This window comes from Mandrillus leucophaeus, unplaced genomic scaffold (assembly GCF_000951045.1).
Source record: "Mandrillus leucophaeus isolate KB7577 unplaced genomic scaffold, Mleu.le_1.0 Scaffold57, whole genome shotgun sequence".
In the NCBI taxonomy this organism is placed as follows: Eukaryota; Metazoa; Chordata; class Mammalia; order Primates; family Cercopithecidae; genus Mandrillus; species Mandrillus leucophaeus.
The window spans coordinates 4,927,602-4,938,018 of NW_012106141.1; the positions used below are offsets into that span (position 1 = coordinate 4,927,602).

A 10,417-nucleotide genomic window follows, 5' to 3' on the forward strand; every position below is an offset into this window, starting at 1 on the left:
CGGCTCACTGCAACCCTCCGCCTCCCAGGTTCAAGCAATTCTCGTGCCTCCCAAGTAGCTGGGATTACAGGCACACACCACCACACCCAGCTAATTTTGTATTTTGTATTAGTAGAGACAGGGTTTCACCATGTTGGCTAGGCTGGTCTCAGCCTCCCAAAGTGCTGGGATTATAGGTGTGAGCCACCACGCCTGGCAGATATTTTAAATAAAAGAGCAGCTATGTTGAAACACGCCCTGTAGACATGAAAGTACAAACAAGAATACATTTCACTGACATTTTTCTACCAAAAGAAAAGTGCTATGCTAAGGTAAACATCTTAGAATCATAGGAGAAGCTCTCTTCTGTCTGGGGCAGTGTTGAGCTTTATCCCTGGATAGGATGATGTGCTTTCTTGGTTTAAGGGAGGAATCGTTGGGGATAATTTAAAAACAAAAATCCTGTTTTCCCCCAATTATTCTATTGTAAAAATCTGTCCAAGTAGGAGTTAGATGCATTAAATACATCTACTGATTCATTCATTCAATAATTCAACAAATATTTACTAAGTACATGCTTTGTGCCAAAAACTATTCCAGATACTGAAGATATACTGGAGAACAAGAGTCATAAACCCAGACTGAGTGCAGTGGCTCAAGCTTGTAATCCCAGCACTTTGGGAGGCTGAGGCAGGTGGATCACTTGAGGTTAGGAGTTTAAGACCAACCTGGCCAACATGGCGAAACCCCGTCTCTATTAAAAATACAAAAATTAGCCAGGTGTGGTGGTGCACACCTGTAATCCGAGGTACTCAGGAGGCTGAGGCACGAGAATCGCTTGAACCCAGGAGGCAGATGTTGCAGTGAGCCAAGATCACACCACTGCACTCCAGCCTGGGCAACAGAGCAATACCCTGTCTCCAACAACAACAAGAAAAGAGTCAAAAGCCCAATGTTCGAGGAGCTTACAGTTTTAGTGTAGACAGGCACATACACACAAAGTAAATATTATAAAAGATGAGACTAGAAACAAAGAATCAAGACACTGAATTACAGCATAAAGATAACCTAGTCGGACCTAGAATACTGCTTATATGATCCCTATCTGGTTCCTTGCTTTGTGATTAATATTCAGTTTCAGAGAGCCTCAAAGAGTCAAGCCTTTTATTTGTATTAAATTCCAAAAGCAAGTGATAAGCTGTGTTTTTAATTGGCCACCTGCATCCACAATTTAAAATCTGCATGAGAAAAGGAAAGATGCCCTTTGGAAAAAATGTTTCTCCATATGTTCACACAAAATGAGTTTTAGAAATAATTTTTAAAATTAAGAATCTTACGTAATGTTACTTTTTGAAGCTAAAGACTTAATTTGAAAGTAAAAGTCATTAATCCTGGCAGAAATGTACTGTCTTAATAATGCGTTTCTTTCTACAAACAGGAGAACCCTGCCTATGAGGAATATATAAGACCACTATTACAAAGTTGGAGATCCAAGCTATGAAATAACCAACAGTATTCAAGAAGCAACCAGCACCATCATGTGATACTGGTACTATGGCATATATGCAACATTAAAATTTTAAATTAGATATTTATGTTTCAGAGTCATTATCTTTTAAATACAGTCTGAAGTGATATATGTGAAATAATATCTGTGATTTACTTCAAAATAATCCATAGGAGAAAAAAGCCAAAGTGAATAGTTGTTGAAGCTGGTCAATGGGCAGGTACATGGGTGTTCATTACACTATTCTCTCTACTTCTGAATGTGTTTCAAATTTCCGGTGGAAGGGTGGATCATGCCTGTAATCCCAACACATCAGGAGGTCAAGACAAGAGGATCACTTGAGCCTAGAAGTTCAAGACCAGCCTGAGCAACATAGAGAGATGCCATCTCTATGAAAATAACTATAAAAAATTGGCCAGGGGTACATGTCGTTGGTCCCAGCTATTGAGAGGCTTATTGCCTGAGCCCAGAAGGTTGAGGCTGCAGTGAGCCGTGATCACACCACTGCATTTCAGCCTGAGCAACAGAGTAAGAATTATCTCAAAAAAGAAAAGAAGTTTCCCACAGTAAAACCGCACCACTGTCCATTTATAGCATCTATTTGGTTAAATACCAGGATTTTGCTTTAGATCTAGCAAAAGCCAATAGGCTCATTAGTTAGTGTGTTTTTAGCACACACTTATCCTTGGGTTTAAAAGGACACACATACATGCACACACACAATCCTCCTAAGTGCTTATACTTGCTGTAATCTAAATAAAATACAGCTCGAAGAATGCAACTATCATTTTTTAAAAATCAACTCTTCCACAGTGAAAATGATTTAAAATTTCATTAAAAGACATAACTGTCTCAAGTTACCCAAATATAATGAAGCTACATTTTTCATATCACTTTCAATTACCCAATTAGACAAAACACTCTAAATGTCACAAGTAAAATGGCAACAACAAAAAATTCAGCTGGCTACTTTTCCTAATTTACTCATATAAACAATCATTTCATTGTTAATAATTAGTAAATTTGAGAAAATTTACCAAAAGCAAACTTATCTCCAGTAAACAGGACAAAGAAGAGGCCTCATAAGTTTTTAACTTTAAAAAACTTGGGCCGGGCGCAGTGGCTCACACCTGTAATCCCAGCATTTCGGGAGGCCAGGGCAGGTGAATCACCTGAGGTCAGGAGTTCAAAACCAGCCTGGTCAACATGGTGAAACCCCCAACTCTACTAAAAATACAAAAATTAGCCGGGTACGATGGCACACACCTGTAATCCCAGCTACTCAGGAGGCTGAGGCAGGAGAACCGCTTGAACCTGGGAGGCAGAGGTTGCCGTGAGCCAAGATCACGCCATTGCACTCCAGCCTGGGTGACAAGAGTGAGACTCTGTCTCAAAAATAAATAAATAAAAATCATTTAAAAATAAAATAAAAAATAAAAACTGGGAACTAGCATTATTCCTATTTCCACACCTGTTTTCAACCCAAATCATTTTATTTCATACTGACCTCAGCTAGCTCAACAACACGTAACTAACTGGTTGGGCCTTTTTTTTTTTTTAAGGTAACTATCAAATCAATTTTAAATACAAGATAATTTTCCAAAATGATAAACTTGTACTCGTATATCGATTTACTGAAACCACAGCAACCTGTCAATAACATCAAAGGATCTTAGTTTGAAGATGGTGAAAACAGGGTAATTATAGGTTTCTGGATGTTGGTCATTTGTCAAATTTTAAAATAAATTTTCAGAGACATGGGCAAAAATAGACATAAGGATGTGCTGTCATCTTCCTTGCAGAGAGAGAACCTCAGAATATTCTCACAGAGAGAAAGAGAAAAGGAGGGGCCTGCTTGCCCCAGGGCACACAGCCTCAGAGTTCCACTCTTCCCTTAGAAAATAGGGAATAAATTACATGACTTCCTTTTATACGGTGGTCTAACAAAGTAGGAAGTCTCAGTATAATTAAAATAATCCTTCCTATGAGTTACTTTCAAGAAATAGAAGCAAATGAACTACGCAAAATAAGACTACAGGGAAATAAATAAAAGTACGTGTATTTCTCCAACTGTTCTAGGTCCTTCATTCACTGCAGTTTGTTTCTTCTCTTCAGAAATAAACTTAACTTTGTTAACAAAATACATTTGTGGATCACCATAAAACATGAGCATAAAGGGCTAGAGTCATTTTGTTCCTGTGCTTAGCAGAAAACTGAAATAATGGTCATAGAACCGTGGGCAATTAAAGAAAAATCTGTAATCTTCAACATAAATTCTTTTGAAAAATATGAAAAACTGCATGTTCACTGTTCAAATATGCACCCTTTTAGTCAAAATTAATAATTCCATCCATCCTTGCTTCAATGACACAACAGTTCTTATAAACTGCAACCTAAGATCCCACTGTGTCCTCTCAAATTAAATACAAATATGCTATAGGCAGTAAACAATGGGACATAAACAATGCATATTTTAGACAAGGAATATGATTTTTCTCCCCTTAATAATAATCAATAAATACAAACTTAATTTTCATATTTCATTTTTTATTAGTTTTTTTTTTTTTTTCTGGTAGACAGTACACTTGAGAATTATACTGCACCAGGCATAAAGAGTAAGATTTCTACCACAGGGACATTTTGTATTCAGAATTCAATATAAATATTTCTAGTCAGACATTTCCATGGCTACAGATATTTGGTTCCTTGATTTATATGCATAGAAAGAAACAGTTGTCATAACTGTAAAAAGCAGTACTTAATAAGTACTTTTAAATGATTGGAACAGTTTTCCTTTAATGTTACAATACTACTTATTTATTGGTTTGGAAACTAGGTCACCCTACATGATGTTTTGATTTTTCTCAAAGGCATCATGAGTACTCTGCTTATTCTTTCATTCTTGTATTTTTAGCCTTCTAGTTGAGTTAGGGACCATTTTATCAGAAATCATTCTAGCACTGTAATAAGAAAAGCTCTGTTAAGGGTAGATTATATACCATAATGATTTTCAGACTTCTTTTTATAAAAAAGGTATCTGGAGACTCTGAACAGGCACATGCATACTCAGGAGGAAGGGAACAAAACACGGAGGAGTGTGCCAAAGCACAAAACTTCCTTCTGGTCCTCACTGCCTTCAAATAAATACAAATATTTAAAAGAAAAAAAAATCTCACACTGTGATTTAAAAAAAAAAAAAATCAGTATTTTCCGTGTTTCCAGGAACCTGTGGCAGGGTCGGAGATCAGTCGTCTGTCTTCCGGGCTAGCCTACAGAAGGTCCAGTTGTGCTCCACTGTGTTTTCATTGGCCCGCTCACTCATGTGATGCACCCGGGTGTTGCGGATCGTGAAACCTTGTTTTGTAATGTATTCCATCAGGTGGACCCTAAGAGAAACTTCCTGGTGATAATCACAGGGTCCAAAAGTAAAGGAAACCTGGCAGTCTCTGGTGTCCATCATGTGTTTATTCCACTTGGTAAAATAATTTGAGATGCCTTCTAGTAAGGAATGGACCTTGGTGGTGATGGTTAGTTGAGTTATGATGACAGCCACTGGGTTGGAGTACTTAGAAAGCTTCCGAGTACTAGACAACTCCACAACTTCTTCAAAAGTATCCATGGGATACAAAGGCTTAGGATCATTGAGACACTGAATCAAGGGCTCAATCTGGTAAAAATCTGCTTCTTTCCGAAGCAGATCAAATTCCTTAAAATCCAACGGTAAGGTCAATTCTGAAGTTCTTAAGAAGTTGAGGACATATCGGAAAAGAGGTCCATCTCGATCAATAAAGTAATTGCCTTGAGGGTCTCGAGCTGTGGGGAAGTCCCCCCCAAACATAGCTCCAAGCATGGAATCCGGGTAACGCGTCAGTGTGGTGAGAGACGTTGTATACAAGTGTCCGCCTACATTTAACGTGACTGGGTCAGTCATCTGAAATTTTTAAAGAAACGATCAGTCACCTGAAATTTTTAAATACCAACTTTGACAAATTAAGAAAGTAAGTGATACTGAGCAAAGCCCAAGATTCTTTCAGGCTATAATGTATTTAGTAATCCTCTAATGCAAAATGACTTTACTACCAGCAATAAACCCACCCAGATGAAGCGATCTAACATTTGCTTTCAATAGAAAAAAAAACAAGGATAAATCCAATTATGTAAAGACTTACGCTAAGAATCCAGGGCACTGACTTCCAGAGCCACATCATTTCAGGCCCATTATCTACAGAATGTTCAGGTCAGAATATATTGTGAGAAGGGAAAAGCCACGTTAAAATACACTTATTTTTTTCTGATTTTTTTTTAAAGGCTTGCATTTTTCTGAACTTAATTTAACATAAGATAGAATTAAAATGATCTGATAATATAGACATTTACTTTCAGTATTTCTTTGGGTTTTTCGCCTTCAAACAAAAGGAATAAACTATGAAATTTGTTTTTAAAATAAAAATTTGGGCTGGGTGCAGTGGCTCATGGCTGTAATCCTAGCACTTTGGGAAGCCAGGGCAGGCGGACTGCCTGAGCTCAGGAGTTCAAGACCAGCCTGGGCAACATGGCAAAACCCCATCTCTATTAAAAATACAAAAAAAAAAAAAAATTAGCTGAGCGTGGTAGTGCCTGAGTAGTCCTAGCTACTTGGGAGGCTGAGGTATGAGAATCACTTGAATCCGGGAGGCGGAGGCTGCAAGTGAGCCAAGATCACGCCACTTCACTTCAGCCTGGGCAACACAGAGAGATTGTGTCTCAAAAATAATTAATTAATTAATTAATTTAATTAAAAACTGTGCAGACTTAATCTTGGTAACTTTTTCATGGAAGTGATACTTTCAAATACTAAGTTAAAATATACAATTTAGTCAAAAAATCATCACATACCCAAAAGCTAACAGCAGCCATAAAATTTCATAATCTGATAGTGTATTCACTTTTGTAACATTAATGTTGCAATCTGGCCTTTAATTTTGAGAAGCAAGCTTCTCTTAAAAAACATACCTTCAGTTTTAGAAACACTATTTAAGAAAAAAACAGGCCAGGCGTGGTGGCTCACACCTGTAATTCCAGCACTTTAGGATGCCAAGGAGGGTGGATTACTTGAGCCCAGGAGTTGCTGACCAGCCTGGGCAACATGACAAAACCCTGTCTTTACAAAAAATACAAAATATTAGCCACACATGGTGGTGCCCACCTGTAGTCTCAGCTACTTGGGAGGCTGAGGTGGGACAATCACCTGAGCTCGAAAAGTCATGAGCCGAGATCGCGCCACTGCACTCCAGCCTACGCAAAAGAGCAAGACCCTGTCTCAAAACAATAAAAAACAAAAAAAAAGAAAGGAAGAAAGAAAAAAGAAAAGAAAGAAAGAAAAAAGAAGAAAAAAAGAAAGAGACTTCGGGTACTAGGCAAATAAAATATACCTTACACCAAAGGAATAGAAAAATAGGGAGACATACGCACACACAAAAAAAGGAGTGGGAGAAGAGGCACTTCCTCAACCATTAATCTCCCAAACCACAATAAAATATCCTCCATATCATTACTCACTAGATCCTTTTGTAGTCACTATTCACGAAGAAAGAGTCTTCAGAGCAATATACTTTAAAAAATAAAAAATCACGTTACTTCTCCAGTGATTATAAAAAGTATTTGGAGAATCCATTTTGAGTTTGCTTCCATTAAAACACCAAAGACAGGAGGATCGTTTGAGGTCAGGAGTTCGAGACCAACCTGGCCAACATGGTAAAACCCCATGTCTACTAAAAATACAAAAATTAGCCAGATGTGGTGGTGTACACTGATAATCCCAGCTACTCGGGAGGCTGAGGCAGGAGAATCTCTTGAACCTGGGAGGTGGAGGTTGCAGTGAGCCAAGATCACACCACTGTACTCCAGCCTGGGCAAGAGGGCAAGACTCCACATAAAAAAAATTTAAAAATAAAATAAAAATTTTAAAAACACCACACAAGACAAAAACAACCTCCAAAATACATCTAAACTAAGTAAAAGGGGGCAGAGAGGTTACACAAATTCACAATTTTCTTTTCTTATAAGATATACCTAAAAATACATGTTATCCTTATGTACACACAAAAATAATTCCCCAGCCTTCAAAATGCATCTCCAAGAAGCACTCACCATATAGCCCCAGTCTCCATTATCCATCTGCTCCAGTGATGCGTCTTCAAGAACCCAGGTTTCAGGGAAACTTCAAGAGGAGAAAAACAGACATATGATAGCATATATAACTATGAACATAAAGAAGAAAGGTTTTTTTCTACCCAACAGAGGAGGCCAAACACCAGAAAAACTACTCATCCTTGCTCAGCTGAAACCTACTGCAGGGCAAAGATCTGGGGAAGAAAGCATTCCCCTAGGGCCTTCATGTCCTGTATTCTTACCATAGAGAACCCATCTGGAACTAAGAGACTGAAGATTTTCAGAGAAAGAACTATCCGGTACTTAAGAGAAGGAGAAAGAGTCTAGGAAGCAACCCAGTCATTCAAATTCTACCTCTCTTCTTAGAAAATCAATTTTTAGAATTTATATAAGAGAACATTATGATTAACTCTACAACCTTATCCTGGTACAAACCTATAATGGTCCTCACCAAAAAGGTCATTTAAGAAAAAGGGAGAGGCGAGGCGCAGTGGCTCATGCCTGTAATCCCAGCACTTTGAGAGGCCGAGGCAGGCGGATCACCAGGTCAGGAGTTCAAGACCAGCCTGCCCAACATAGTAAAACCCCATCTCTACTAAAAATTCAAAAAGTTAGCCGGGCGTGGTAGCGGGCGCCTGTAATCCTAGCTACTCAGGAGACTGAGGCAGGAGCATTACTTGAACCTGGGAGGCGGAGGTTGCAGTGAACTGAGATTGTGCCACTGCACACCAGCCCCTGCAACAGTGCGAGACTCCATCTCAAAAAAAAAAAAAAAAGAAAAAAGGAAAAGGGAGAAGGGGAAAACTTCTTTTCATCAGCGTTTCGGCTGTACAAGCCAGTCACCTGAGTAAAAGCATCAAAAATCATAAACCTCCCAGGACACCAGCATCCCTTTCCCAGAGAAATACTCAGAATGGTATTTATCTCATAATATAAAAAATAATAATAATGATGTTTTTTAATAATGATGTAATTCTCTTTGTACAACAATTAAATAGAAAGCGATTTAAATGACAAACTGTTAAGAGCACAATTTGGGGCGAAAAGAACCTTACCAATACAGATGAGACTCAATCAGCCAGCACTCATGGAGAGCCAGCCTTAAGACACTGAGAAATGCTCAGATACTAATGATGCCAATGTGAATTTATTTTTATCTACAATTCAAAAGCACTTAAACAAACAGTTTCCCAGCTACTGAACTGCCTTAGTCAGTTCCCTCTCACACACTTCAATCCCAAATCAACCTGCAAAGCAAACTGCAGAGCAAATTTCTAAAGCTCTGGCAAGAGATGGTAAGAAACATGGAATTATTGGTATTCATCCAGGAAAAGCACCAGCTTTTTTACGTGGTCCTTTAACAGATCCACTTTTCCCACTTTTAGAGGAATCTGGCACAGAATTCCCAGAACAAGCCCTGGCTATAGAAGATCACAAAGGCTCTTTCTCAAAAGGTCACTCAGGCATGTAGAGAACATTTGCATAGCACAGCATGGGCTGCAATCAGAGCCTGAAGCATCTATTTCTCTACCTTGCAAATCCTTCAAAGCACACAAACTAAAATGTGGACCAGGCTATGGGGCAGTCAGTGTTTATTCTTTACACTCAGCAGCTGGATATAGATAGGCCTCCACATGCTATGGGGTGAGAAATGGAACAAATGTCAAATTCAAGACTGTTATGACAGTCTTTCATTCCTCTGGCTTGCTTCACAAATAGTATCCGAGGTAAACAGGACCAAGAAATGGGCTTTGCCAATTTGTCTTGCCAGGATCTGATTCAGTTACTGATAACAACAGATTAGCAACTGGGCAATTTAAAAGGCCACTCATCCAAAAGTGCTGGTAAGATGCTCATCTTTGGCATTTTCCCATCACCCAAAGTATTCATTCCTGACAGCCTCAATAATCATTCATTCAACCAACAATTATTGTGGGTTATCTATGGAGTGGAGGGGATGCCTATGTGCAATGTGGATACACAGAAAGAGGAAAAGAACAATCTTTGCCCTCATGGAGCTTTCCATCTATAATGGAAGGCAACATGCAATGACTGAAGTACAGAACAGAATTCAAAGCGCTATGTAACAGATGGACCAGCAGAGGTCTGCAAGAGGGGAAAAGCAAGAACCAAATGGGAAAATGGAGCACCTCTGGGAAGAGCCCACTCAGTTGAATCTTTGAAAGAAAATTTGGACAACCTAAGAAGGGATTCTAGAAAGAAGAAACAATTTAAAAGACAGGGGCATGAAAAACTTCTTCCCCCTACAACATTCCTGATACCAGTAGGCTGAGCATGGATTACTATCCTCATCTTAAAGATGCAAAACAGAGAAACAAGGCAGATTAAGTGACTAGCTGGAGGCGCCACAGCTGGGAAGTAACTAGATAAGAACTCGCATGTTCTGACTCTTAGTCTAGATTTTTCCATAAATCCCCTCCTAGGGTAGAAATTGAAAGAACAGAATCCAAGAGACAAGAAATTGAAAAAGATTAACTTTAAACTCTCTATAGCCATCTATTAACCCTATCCACCCAGTAGGGTTTTATTTACAAATTTTACAGTAACTCAGCCTAACTAGTCATAACGGGTTTGTAAAAATTTTCCTGAGGCCCTCCCCCGCCACCAAAAAAAGGCAGGAACCCATTCAACTAGTGTGAATAATGGCTGCTGTCCTCTGTCTGTAGTGACATAAAGAACTCCAATCCATGAATATCCAAATGATTAAATAAGAAACAGAAGATCAAAGACAAGGAAAAAAGCAGACATCAATGTTGCAGC

General features: G+C 38.8%; 2 protein-coding genes across 4 annotated transcripts in view; one reads left to right on the plus strand and one right to left on the minus strand.

The window, feature by feature from the left end:
- ACOX2 (acyl-CoA oxidase 2, branched chain) overlaps positions 1 to 1,568 on the plus strand; it is a 49,503-nt gene extending 47,935 nt beyond the window's left edge. Inside the window, exon 15 of the mRNA XM_011998368.1 lies at positions 1,418 to 1,568. Coding sequence (XP_011853758.1) covers positions 1,418 to 1,480 — 63 coding nt within the window. The 3' untranslated portion in view covers positions 1,481 to 1,568. The remainder of the gene's footprint in view (positions 1 to 1,417) is intronic.
- A 2,444-nt stretch (positions 1,569 to 4,012) lies between these two features.
- KCTD6 (potassium channel tetramerization domain containing 6) overlaps positions 4,013 to 10,417 on the minus strand; it is an 8,539-nt gene continuing 2,134 nt past the window's right edge. The window contains exons 2-3 of one of the 3 annotated variants that reach the window (XM_011998370.1): positions 7,616 to 7,685; positions 4,013 to 5,417 (exon numbers count right to left, since the gene is read on the minus strand). In XM_011998370.1, coding sequence (XP_011853760.1) covers positions 4,731 to 5,417; positions 7,616 to 7,642 — 714 coding nt within the window. In that variant the 5' untranslated portion in view covers positions 7,643 to 7,685 and the 3' untranslated portion in view covers positions 4,013 to 4,730. Of the gene's footprint in view, positions 5,418 to 7,615; positions 8,618 to 10,417 lie in introns of those variants that run through there. The other 2 variants (XM_011998371.1, XM_011998369.1) reach the window with 2 other exon arrangements.